We start from the raw sequence: 12,842 nt of genomic DNA, 5'->3' as shown, positions 1-12,842 counted from the left end.
CAGCGGACGCTCTGAGATTGACAGATGTCAGGCTGCATTTGTATTTGTGTGTGTGTGTGTGTGTGTGTGTGTGTGTGTGTGTGTGTGTGTGTGTGTGTGTGTGTGTGTGTGTGTGTGTGTGTGTGTGTGTGTGTGTGTGTGTGTATTTGTTCTTCAGAACAAGTTTGTGAACTGGTTTGTGACTTTATTCTGCTTTCTGAGGCATATAGGGTTGCTTGGCTCAATAAAAGTGAGCATTAGTGTGTTGTTTGATGGTAGGATGAGGTATTGTTTGAATGGTAAAATTACTACCATAAGGGCCCTTCGAGAATGCTCCGCCCCCTCTGTACTGAAACCCACGCTCCGCCTCTGTCTGTTACGGTTGTTTTCCAGATTTTCCATGATGCGGTTATTGTATGGCTCTTTGATTAAGCTGTAAAGTGACTAATCTAGGAGCTGTTTATACTTGTTGTGTGCAGGTTGTTTAGTTTATTCAGATGTTTTGTTGTTGGTGGATGATTTGGACAGTTGGTGGCAGTAGTTGGGCACAGGTCGACAGATCATAGCCACCTGTTCCTCACTTCATTCACGCTTTCATGATGTTCCGTTGTGTTGCCCTCCAATTGATTTTGCTGTACTTCTGTGAGAAGCTCTTGCTGGGGCAGCATTATGTTTACATCCTGCCAAATGAAGATCAGTATCGATCTTCTGACGGTTTTTGTCATAAAAGCTTTTTTTAATTTGACTCAATTACTATAAATGAGAAAAATTAGATTAGTCCTGTTTGACTTGTTGGAGCTAAACTCCAGAAACGTCTCCCAGCGTAAATATGAGAATAGATGTGATGTGAACACCTCTTGTCTCACATAGAGCCACAGAAACGCGTGCTGGGAGCGATGCTGGCGGACTAATTCCCCTGCACGATGATGCTCACGTGAAGAATCTTTGGTCTACTTTACATAACCCCAGAATAGAGAATTCATCCACTTATCTGCCTTCTCCTCTCCCACCCGGTGTAATCAACACTCCTGTTTAAGTCTGTGTTGAAGCCTCTGAAGTTACTCTCAGGGTTTAATCTTCCTACTGTCTTTTAGTCTTTCACACTCTTCTTCCTCAGCTTTGAGCCCGCTTTTTTTTTTTTCCCAAAGCAGAGAGCTGGCAATATTTCTATCTTTAAACGCAGCTTACAGACCACCTGGCTTTCTAAAATCGCTGGAGGATTTAGCAAAAAAGCTGTAACCTTTAAACAGCACGTCCTTCCCACAGCAAACGATGACCTTTCATGAATCACAGCTCGGTCTCACCTGGAAATGGGCTTTACCCTCCGAGTCACCTTGTGTTTGATAAACTCCTTTAATTGTGTTAAATGTGAGTTGCTTGAACAATAGGAGGCCAAGTCTCACTGTTGGCTGAATTACTGTGCAGATGTTTTATTCTAATGTTGTGAGGAGCCAACTTGAAATCTGAATATTTACTGAGCCTCTGGGAAAGTGAACCTTGCTCACTTTCTTGTTTTTCTCATTTCTTGATATTTGCACTTCAGACTTCTGCCCTGTGGCCACCAGATATTAAATAATGAAATCTTTTTAAATTAGTTAATCACTCAATTGTTATGAATGAATCATGGTTAATATCGCTTGTCTTTCATGATTAATATTCTGTCATTTTGAATTTGAAAAGAATGAATGCACTGTGCATGGAAACATAATTTATTCCATTTCGCTCAGTCTTTTCAGATGTGTTTGATGTCGATTTCCCGATAATGATGAATTTGTACTTTATTGTGTAACCCAAATATGTATGCAGCGAATCATTGTGCCTGATTGCAGGACTGATTCGGTGTCACTCAACCATCTAAAAGCATATCACAAACTTGTTCACCGCTTGTCATGGTTGAATGGAGTCTAATTATTGGCCCTAATAAGTGAAAAAGCATCTCGACAGATCAGGCATATCTTGTTATCAGACGTAAAATTCAACATCAGCTGAGAATCAGAAGCATCTCCTGACTTGTACTGGTCTGTTAGAACCTGACTTTTAATTTTACTGTAGATAGTAAAGTAAAGAAAACCCATCGGGAGCGAACCTGCTGCAGTCAGCGCACAGTGAGATCACAAATTAAACAGTGTTTACTTTGCCACTCAGCCCACTGTGATCTCTGTATACCCTGCAGTCTCGCTCCAGAAGTGGATCAATAACAGCAGTGATTGTATTGTGTTCAAGCAGCGTGGCAGAGACAAGCCTCTTCTGAAACCAATTAGATGCTTTTTATCGACTCACGGCACAAAACGTCCCCGTGAAACAAGCTCTGTGCAGCCATGCCGTTCTTTCCGGCTCGCTCCAGCACCGACAAGCTCGTGAGATGAAAGCGCTCCCTTCCCTCTGTTCTCTTGCTCCGGAGTAAAGCTTCTGGTGGCTTCATATTCAGCTGTGACGACTTGGTTTGTTATTCGAGACAACTGTGTTAGGGATGCGCTCCTGCAGGGCATCGCTCTGTCCCACGCTCGCTTTAAGATGGCCAGCTGAAGGAGAGCAAATTTACTTTAGGATTCACGTCAGCAGAGGTGACTCAGAGCTTCTAAGAGGCAATCATTTCTCCAGAAAGACCTTGGTTAGAATTAAAAGTTGCTCAAAGTTTAGGCAAACATCATCTGTTCTGCTGTGTTTACATTTTTTACAACTTTTCCCTGTTTTCAGCAAAGTGGTAACGCTGCAGTGAGGCTCTGCAATCAACCCCCGCTGGAAAATCCACTAACAGCTCCATTCATTAGCAGCTCAAGGATTGGAAATTGATCCATTGATTTTTTTCTGCTGTGTCACACTGATGTATCGCGCATTTATGCAAACATGCATCGATTTGATCAAAAACACCTCTCGTGTTTTGTTCGCTCAGTTTCTTCGGAGGCTTCCTTCTCGGGGCTGGTCGGCGTTCTGACAGCTAGTTTAGGAGGACAAACAGTGATGTTCAGCACTGTTGGTTAGAGAGAGTGATCCCTGCCCTCGAGCAACAAGCCTGAATTCAGAGTGCCTTCGAAGCCAGAGGGAACCGCTGCGGAAGCTCTCTGGGTAGGCCGAGCAGGGGCAGCATTTTAATGAGAGGACGGGGGATAACGGAGATGGATGGGCTGCACGAGCAGTGACACAAAACCACCCAGCTTTAACTACTCGAGATGCGCTGTGGTGCTGATGTTGGCTTTTCTCTCAGCAAATGTTGTCTGGCTCTTTTACACCCGTCGAGCCTGTAAAGGAGAAGAAGTGGAACTAGATAATTCCTCACAGAGGCATCACCACCACATCGCACTGTTTGTGTTTAGAAGGTCTTTGAATGAGGATAAACGTCTTATCGGGATACAGCAGAGGTGAATCTAATATTTATAGTGAAGGCAATGAAATTTTTATTAACCCGGGTACTTATCAGACATCTTTCACCTTCTAAAGTCCTTACATTGAACAAGATTTACTACTGTGGGATACAACAGGTGGAGCTATAAGAATCAGTTCCGTCAATGTTCTGTTAATCTGCTGGTTATTTCTAGTTAGTCCAAAAATATTCATTTGTGTTTGACAATCTCTGCCAGTTGAGGCATTTTTCTGTAGCCGGTGCGTCAGTTCCACAGCTGCATATGCGTTCGTATTGGTTGCAGGATGACTCATCAGGAATTTAATCTGCATTCAGCCAATAGACTCAAAACAAAAATGTCAATTCACTGGGTCTTAACCTACACAGGAATACTAAACAGAAAAAAACACTGCCCTCTCATTAGAGCATTGGATAGTTAAAAGTTAATCAATATTGAAATGGTTAGTGATCGATTTCTGTAAATCGACCAGTTGATTAACAAGCCAGTCGTTTCAGCACTAAACCACTAAACCACTAAACCCAGACGACCCTTTATTGCTCTTTTGTTCTGTTAACATGATTACCGTAATCGATTTGTTTAACAACATTCAAAACATCCGCTACGAAGATGTGAGACAGTATTTATTTCTAAAGGATTCCTGCTCACTACATGAAAATATACGCAGCAACACGAGAGACACTGAAGAAGCTGCGCACGGAGATCTTTCTATTTACCAGGAGAAAAATGCAGACAATAGCCCAGGAAATGGATGCAGAGTGTTGAGCCAGTGAGTTAGAGCTGTATTTCCCCCTACAGAGCCATTTATCAGTTAATCTCCAGCGGGACAGTAATGCAATGATCCATGCACTGTGAAAGCGCTATTATCCTTCCAGCTCCCCGAGTAGTTTCAGTCCTCAGCTGGAGAGGCGGCCATCAGCGTGACGCTGCTCTGAGATGATATGCTCCGAGTTATCAGTAAAAAGTGTAAAGAGATGCATCGCGGTGCGTTGCATGAAATGCAGCGTTCATAAAAAAGCTCACACCTTCTTGTCACACCACTGAACACAATTGTGAAATCAGCACTGCAGTTAATTTTACTGAAACATTTGAAAACAGTTGTGGAGCTGCTGTCTCTCTCCTTCCTGCTCACGGAGTTGGCTTTTAGACGTGTCTCATTGAACTGTCAGGAATGTGACCATATTTAGTAACTTGTGCTTATTTTCTCCTCCTACACTAAAGTTACATTGAAAGGCGCACAGAAAAATGTGATAACTTTTTGTAATATTTCTCATAATTGCTTACTCAACATAAAAAAAGTGAAAAAAAATGGTGCTCATGTTTAATTATCTATGTTTGAGCATAGATTACCCATCAGTAAAACAGTGAATGGTAATGGAAATACTTTATTAATCCCAGATATGATTCCTATAAACATTGCTCCATATAGAATACAATACACAGAAACACAGAAAAGAAAGTTGAATAATAAGACAGGATAAAAATGAAAGAGGTGATTTTAAACATTGACATGTCAATATTCATCCTGATCGTGTTACTTATAGGATAAATTAGATCAAACGTTTAGTCGATGTCTTACTCAGCAAGATTGTGAGGGACGTTATGAAGCTACAGGGACCATTACTCAGATTACTCTGCAGTTTCTAGCGCTCATTGACGGATCACTCAGCTCCTCAGCCTTGTCCCTTCACATCTGCATCCTCAGAAAACAGCCTGTCACGTTTGAGCAATAGACGCCTTCTCCTTTTTTTCCTTTAACACACTGTGTGTGTGTGAGAGTGTGTGTGTGTCGTGATAACACAGAAGTGGACGCCGCTGGATTAAACTGAAGGTTCATATTGAAGAGTCAGCCTCATGGACCCTGAGCCGTCACAGTTTGTTCCTGAGGCAGCAGCTCCCATGAAGCATTATGATGCTTCCCCCCGATGAGATTTAGCTGCTGACCCCGCCCGTCAGAGCAGCACAGCTTGCATTTATGGCTCGCGGATAACAAGCCGGACCAGCAGCTCTTGCTAACTTCCCGCTGGTCGATCCGAAGGAGTATTGCTCCGTAAGAACTATTTGAAGCGTGAAATCAGCCAACAAGATGCTAACATGAGCTATGTACAGTGCAGAAATAGAGATTTTCTTCTCTCACGTTGAAATATTTGGATTTTCCCCGCAGCCTCGGGCTACAGTAGACTATCGACGCCCTAGTTTTCCACTCCTCCATCTCATATCGCTGACCACTCTGCAACTCTGACATTGATTTATCGCTCCTTTCTCCGTTATCCATTACCTGCCACACAGTCTCAAAGGTGATATTGTGTGTAACCAAAGATTGTTTTGACCATCATTCACTGCATCCCTGTCAGACCCCCCCCCCCCCCCCCCCCCCCCCCCCCCCCCCTCCCCCCTCCTCCTCCTCCTCACACTCAAGGCTCATTTAAGGGCTTATCGATGCTGCCCTCTCCTACGCCAGTCTATGCTGCTTTCTTGGGAAGATCTCCGGAGTGTAGCTGACCTCTTTCTGCAATGGCAGCATGCTTGTGATCAATATTTACTCTGCTGCACACGCTCTTCTCTTTTGAGGATTTCAGGTTTCATCGATGAACTCAATAAACTGTACATGCCCCTAAATGTGTTGCGGGATGATGAATTCTGACTGTAATTGACTTCACGGCCTCCGCAGGAGTCCAGGACTCAGAAAAACTCCTGCAGTGATTGACAGTGGTCATCTTCTGTGTTTTGTTCTGCAGGGGAGTAACGTCATGGAGGACCAGGACTTGAGAGAGATTGGAATCACGGATCCAAGTCACAGAAAGAAGATCCTACATGCAGCACGTTCGTTACCAAAGGTGATAAATCACTGACCGGATTCAACCACTGTATTCATTGAAGATGCTCTTCTCTGCAGCCTATTTAATTTTATTTACCTTTTAGCTTTTAACCAAAGACTATTTTGTGATGCTTTGTTAATACATCTATCATATCATTTCCTCCTTTGGCCCAGTCATTGAAGAGTTTCCACTGTGGTTTTTACCCACATAATTAACCATGTAAATCTATTGTTGTCTTCAGATACACCTGCAGGCTTGTTCTAGTCATGCACCGTTAAGGGGAAGTGAACAGATTCCCTCACATTCTCATGTAGGGACATTGATTTAATGGCCATTGTTCTAAACCCCTCAAAGCGCCTGTGAGTAACGAAGTCTACTCACACAGGTGAAGGCGCTGGGCTGCGACGGCAGCAGCTCCCTGTCCTCCTGGCTGGAGAATCTGGGCCTGCACGAGTACCTGCACAACTTCCTGGCCAGCGGCTACCACTCTCTGGACTGCATCAAAAACCTGTGGGAGCTGGAGATCGTCAATGTGAGTCACGGCGACGCGGAAAGACGGCGGGAAGTACTGGAGGGTGAAATTGCTTCTCAAGTTTGTCAGAGAAAATTTGGGACAAGGAGCGAGCTTGACAACTTGGGGGGAACTGTAAACAAAAAGCTATGAATAGTTTTGTTATTTGCTCGTTGTCTCGACTGCTTAACAGTCGGAATAGTGAAGTCGGAGAACAGCTGCACTTCCTGCAAAAGGCTGAAGGAAGAAACTCATTTTTCATGTTTCATTGCATGAAGTTTGATTAGAGTAAATAAACGTGTTTACATTTTGATTCACTAAAAAAATGTAATTGAAACTTCAGGATGTTTTCCTGTGTTGAAAGATAGTTTCAATCGGTAGTGTATTGAGATATTTCTTCTTTTGGTTTTGTTTTCCCAACCATGCAATGAACACCAGTATTTTCACTACTTTGTTGACTGAAACTTCTTCTCCTTCTGCCTGTCGTAGTAACGTGACCTCTGAATGCATACGTGCTCCGCGGCGAGGGCTGTGATGCATGTTGATGATAGTATAAACAATCCTGTGTTGTGGAGCGTTTTCAGCTCTGAAAACAGGAACAATGCTACTTTTAGAACATGCCGAAAAGGAAGAAGAGAGTGTGTGCATGCCGAAATAAACTCTTTTTGGAATCCAATTCTCTTAATATATTAAACTTTTGAACAGTGTTGGAATCATATAGTATATTTAATCCCATACAGAGTACTGGAGGTTAAAAACTAGCTGAGTCTCCACTGACGCTTACAAAGACTTCTCAACAGCCGCATACTGTTGGTTCACATCGCATCTGTATCTGCAATATCACGTACTTTGTATTAAATTTGAATGAAAATTTGCTGTATTGCACGGGATGATTCTACACTCGGAGATGAATTATAGTATATCAGTAAAGTAGAAATGAAGCATTGGGAGGAATACAAAATAATACCAGGTCACCTCTGTGACAAAATATCAACTGGCGGAAAAACAAAAAAATCCCCTGCAGCTCTGAAAGGTTTTTCTTTTTTAACAGGTCCTTGAGGCAGAGGTCTTGTTTTCTCGTGTTTCCTTGAGTATCGGCCCTTTTCTTCAATGCATAATGTGCTTTTTTCTTTTTTCTGATAGGTGTTGAAAATTTCGCTGCTCGGTCACAGGAAACGAATCATCGCTTCTTTAGCAGAGAGACCGTATGAGGAGCCTCCGGTCAAACCTCCTCGATTGTCTCAAATACGGGTGAGGATAAACACACACAGGTTAAGATTTGCTTATTCAGGTTCAGGTTCGATGTCATTTATTTTAAGAACTGAATCATTTTAATTGTTATTAAACATGTTAACTCATGTTGGTGACTAACAAATAGTCATCAGTTGTATTTCAGGAGATAAATGTGTCTGACTTTCGTCTGCAGTGCCAAGACCTGCCCGGCTCCCAGAGCTCGTCTCCGCTCAGCCAGATGGAGCCGTACTCCGGCCGCTCCATGGACCCCCTGCTGCCTGTGGGAGAGTCGGGACGGAAAAAAGTTCCGGACGGCGACTATGACGCCTCCCAAAAACATCGCGGCGAGCGACACAGGCCTCATGTATGTGTCTCATCTGTGTGACGTGACGATTGCTGTGGTTCTCAGACGCTTTTTTTTAATTCGATGGTGTTTGGCTCCTCAGCAGGAGCGGTATGAGGACTTCCATCGAGAGCCCCGTCTCACCCTGCGGCCGCCCAGCCTCGCCGCCCCGTACGCCCCGGTGCAGAGCTGGCATCACCAACCCGAGAAGCTCATCTTTGAATCCTGCGCTTATGAAGCTAATGTACATCCGCAACTTCACTCTTTCTGCTTTTACACTTTTCAAAAAAAGAATACGCCAAATTTAACAAATCCGCCGTCCTGCTGCTTTCCAGTACCTTGGCTCCATGCTCATTAAGGAACTGAGGGGGACCGAGTCCACGCAGGACGCTTGTGCCAAAATGCGGGTATGCAGAAAGTTTCTTCACATCCTGACGGTAAATATAAATGTTTGTTGACTGATCAGTCCATCGTCCTCGTGTTCCTCCAGAGGTCAACAGAACAAATGAGAAAAGTCCCGACCATCGTCCTCTCAATCACATACAAGGGAGTGAAGTTCATCGATGCAGCAAATAAGGTCAGAACACGGGTCCATCACACTCCATAAAAGGAATTACAGTTCTCAAACTTTTGCTTATTTATCTCATAATATGAACCAAATAATTGCAAACAAAATTATTTTTTGTATTTTCTACATCAAAGTTGTAAAACTGTGTAAAATGTTTGATGGCTCGTCCTGCGCTCCAGCATCTTTACGAATCCATCCGATAAAAAATCCGTATGTCGTTTCTGTTCTGTCGTCTCATCTGCATCAACCGGAGATTGATGTTGGCTGTTGGCTGAAAATGGACCCGATTGGCTGATTAAAATGTCGATCAAATCTTAAAATTGCCAACTTTGCTTTTTTCACTTGAAATGCATAAACATGCGTGAATTAAAATTTCAGAAAATCCTTCAGGGAAGTCCCGAAAATCATACTATGAATTGTGCCAATATTGCTACAATTTTGTAATAATTTCTTTTGTAGATTTGCAGTAAAAATGCAGGAAAAGTTGTAAATGTCATTCCCGTGAGTTTTCAGATCCGTGTTCGCTCACAGAGATCTAATCTGATCACGCTGGCATTTATTTGACATTTATAAATAGAGACTTTGTAAGTTCAGTGGGATATCGTTTTCCATTTTAGCCACATTTTCCTGTGTGGAAAAACAATCTGTGCCTCTGTGTTTGTGTTTTCTCTACATAATGCGTCATTATGTTAAGTTCATTGCGTTTCTTTCCAGTCTGGCTCAGCCTGATTCTGTCTCAGCGCTCGGCTAAATCCACACCTTGAAAACATTTCCAGAGATTTTTTTTCTTCCTGCTGAACCTCCTCCCTCCTCTTTCCTTGTTGCAGAACATCATTGCGGAGCACGAGATTCGTAACATCTCCTGTGCAGCTCAGGATCCAGAGGACTTGTGCACGTTTGCATACATCACTAAGGACCTGCAGACCAGCCACCATTACTGCCACGTGTTCAGCACCGTAGACGTGGTGAGTGCGGCACTTCGGCTCATATCTCTGTAAAACAGCTCTCCAAACGCCGAAATGTCAAGTAAGCCAATTTTTCACTGAGACAAACAAAGAGGAAACTTCTTTGTGAGTGCTTCATCGAGCGCTGAAAACTTTTCCCTCTGCCGGTGAATTTAAATTCCAGCGTCATCTGGAGAAATGTGTCGGTCTGCAAGGTCAGCACTGTTATCTGGCGCCCGCCCTATCTCTTTGAGGTGTCGCGCTTCAGTTGGGGTTTGATTGCCCGCCCCCCTCATGGATACATTCGCTCTCCAGCCATGATAACTGCCCCCAGAGAGGCGGTGATTTTGTCACTAATCTGCCTCATGCCGGTCGGCATCAGATCGGCAGATCGCAGTTGTCTCGGGTTTCTGTGTGGCTGAAACTGGAAACCAGCCCCCCCTGCAGGACGTGCCTCAGCGTCGAGAGCCAGGACGAGCCTCGAGACGCCATCAGTTAATCGAAACTGAATCGTCTCTCAGAGCTCACCGAACACAACGCGCAAAGAGGCCCACTCACTGCTACAGGAAATATGTACTGATGTACATGATGTCCTTTTCTGTGTGAGGATCTGCAGAGATCTGCTCAAATGATGCTAATGTGTCCACTGTAGTGCTTGTTTTCCAACTTCACAAGGCATTTAAATAAATAAATAAACGGAAGTGGCTCCTCTGTCTTTGCTCTGAGGGACTTGTCATATTTTTCAAAGGAAAACATAATCCAGCAGTTCTGAAGCTGAGCTGAAGAGGATATATCCAGTTTATATACTGAGCAGCGCTTGAGCTGCACAATGCCGCTGAGATTACTGCCACTTCTTCATGTTATGTAATTTAGTTTTGAAGACTTCCCATGGAATATTTTCTTTGTTCTGACGTGTTTTACTGCCTCCTGCAAACTGAGTTGAGTGGTGTTGGTGAGCTGGAAAACTCTGAAAATACTTCGGACTCCAATGATCCAGTCATCATCCATGTAGCGTCTTCTATGATTTAATGATTATGCAGTATACACTAAGTAAGAATAAAAAAAAACAACAAATATAATTATCCTAATGATGTTCGCTGTGGGTTCACATGATGCTCCTCTGCCTCCCTCCATCACCAGAACCTGACCTATGAGATCATCCTGACCCTGGGTCAGGCCTTCGAGGTGGCCTACCAGCTGGCTCTGCAGGCCCAGAGGACCAAACAGCACCAGAACTTCCCCGTGGGACCCGGTTCAGAGGTCATCGAGACCAAGTCCAGCCGGCCCGTCCCCAGACCGCGGGGCAGCGTCCGCAAATCAGGGGTGAGCCGGATGTCGGGCGTACCGATGAAGTAGATCCAGAATGAGTAACTGTGATTTCATCCTCACTATCATAGTTAAGCTTTTCTTTAAAAAAAAAAATTAAATAAACACAGTTCTTTAGCAATTTAAAGTTCTTTTGATTGATACTTGTGTCAAGTATCTGCAAAATAACCATCGTCACACAAAGTGTTTTTGTCTTCCACGCCACCAGTTTCCAGAGTGAGGAATTTCTAATATAGATATCATAGTTACCTTCAGAGATCTCTGAAATTGTGTCAAAAAAACCTTAAATAATAATAATGATCTTAGATAATTTTTAAGATCACGGAGCAGCTCTGACACCTGATGTAATAATTGCCGTCTCGTACCATCATACATTTGTGGAACCAGACCTTGAAAAGGCATCAGCCGGAGATGATTTGTACCCGTCGGCGTGGTCTCACACCGTTATGGGAACACTGCGCCGACGTTCATCAGGCCATTAGCATTAAACCATTAACGTCCTGAGCTGGCGCTGAATATAAACGAGCTGCCTTCACCTCGGGGACGCGTGGCTCTCCTCCAGCTGCAGCTCAGAGCAGGATCTGAGGAGTCTGACGCTTCCTGTCATTTCTGAACTCTCTGCATGTGTTCCACTCATATCTGTGCATTTTCAAGTCCGTCGGGACAGTCTGACCCCGTCATGCACTCACAGTTGGCCTCACACTTGAGCTTTGCTGCACTTTCCTCTACAATCAGACTCTGCTCGTCTCACGCTGCTCAGATGTGTGTTGATTTCTCTCCTTGTGATTCTCACTCCGCTTCTCTTTCTGTCTGCTTTTTTCTGTGCCGGCCTCTGTTTTTCCTCCACTCTCTTTCTCTGCTCTGCTCTGCTCTGCTCTCTTCCTGGCGGTGGTTATCTCTCCCAGGACTCTCCTCCTCTCGACAGTCGTTGCTGTTACTGTTACACCTGCACCACCCACCGTCCCTCCTTCCTCCCGCTGCACTCTGCCAGCCCTGCTGCCCAGGTGCTGCCTCCCGTCCCATACACACCATCCTCACCCTTTTCTCTGTCGTCCCGTTTCGGCTTCTGTCCGCTTTACTGCAGCGATAGACTCCATAAGTCATTTTTTGTGTTGTGCTGCTGTATATCTAACCACTTCTTGGATGACAACTACTGAAGAGATGAGAAGAGCATAAATCAGTGTATTAGTTCTCTTGACTCCGGCGCCCTCTAGTGGCTGTTCGTGTAACTTCACTTGTGTTAGAAAACTACTGCTTTTAGTAAAGTCTCATGTAAATCTTGTAAAGGTGAAGTTAATCCTTTAAAAGAGGGAAAAAAATCTAATTTAATTGAGCTTGAAAGGTCATTCCTGAACTTAGAAACAGCACTCGTCTAAACTTCTTATTCCACTTGTTACTAAATGGACCTTGATGTGAGGTTGGATCTAATACTGCTCCAGGGGTCAGTGGTTTGACAGAGGTTTAACTTTGATGAGAATCCTGTTTGGAGAGAGAGAGAGAGAGAGAGAGAGAGAGAGAGAATGTGAGTTATTAGATATGGATGAAAGCTCTGCTGCTCAGTGAAAATCTGTTTTGTCAAGTTAAGCTTTATTTAAGACAAATCTTTACTCAATGTGACTCAGTGACAGAAGGTTTGGATGCAGTTTTGTATTCAGCCGATATTTTGTAAGAAAAACAAAAAAATGCAATGGTTCGAGTGAGGAAAACTGAGTTTCTGGGTGTTTTCACTGATGATAAGTTAATCTGGAAACCTCTTATAG

General features: G+C 43.8%; 1 protein-coding gene across 5 annotated transcripts in view; it reads left to right on the top strand.

Moving 5' to 3' along the window:
- Window positions 1-12,842, top strand: part of anks1aa (ankyrin repeat and sterile alpha motif domain containing 1Aa) — a 73,304-nt gene that overhangs the window by 56,120 nt on the left and 4,342 nt on the right. For 3 of the 5 annotated variants that reach the window (XM_030117786.1, XM_030117785.1, XM_030117787.1), the window contains 9 exons: window positions 6,077-6,175; window positions 6,543-6,689; window positions 7,812-7,919; window positions 8,095-8,265; window positions 8,348-8,488; window positions 8,580-8,651; window positions 8,735-8,821; window positions 9,640-9,777; window positions 10,897-11,079. In XM_030117786.1, coding sequence (XP_029973646.1) covers window positions 6,077-6,175; window positions 6,543-6,689; window positions 7,812-7,919; window positions 8,095-8,265; window positions 8,348-8,488; window positions 8,580-8,651; window positions 8,735-8,821; window positions 9,640-9,777; window positions 10,897-11,079 — 1,146 coding nt within the window. Of the gene's footprint in view, window positions 1-6,076; window positions 6,176-6,542; window positions 6,690-7,811; window positions 7,920-8,094; window positions 8,266-8,347; window positions 8,489-8,579; window positions 8,652-8,734; window positions 8,822-9,639; window positions 9,778-10,896; window positions 11,080-11,987; window positions 12,087-12,842 lie in introns of all 5 variants that reach the window. The other 2 variants (XM_030117783.1, XM_030117784.1) reach the window with 2 other exon arrangements.

The sequence above is a fragment of the Salarias fasciatus genome, chromosome 20 (genome assembly GCF_902148845.1).
Source record: "Salarias fasciatus chromosome 20, fSalaFa1.1, whole genome shotgun sequence".
NCBI classification, from domain to species: domain Eukaryota; kingdom Metazoa; phylum Chordata; class Actinopteri; order Blenniiformes; family Blenniidae; genus Salarias; species Salarias fasciatus.
The sequence above is the reverse complement of the archived record's forward strand: the minus strand, read 5'-3'. Positions and strand labels throughout refer to the sequence as shown.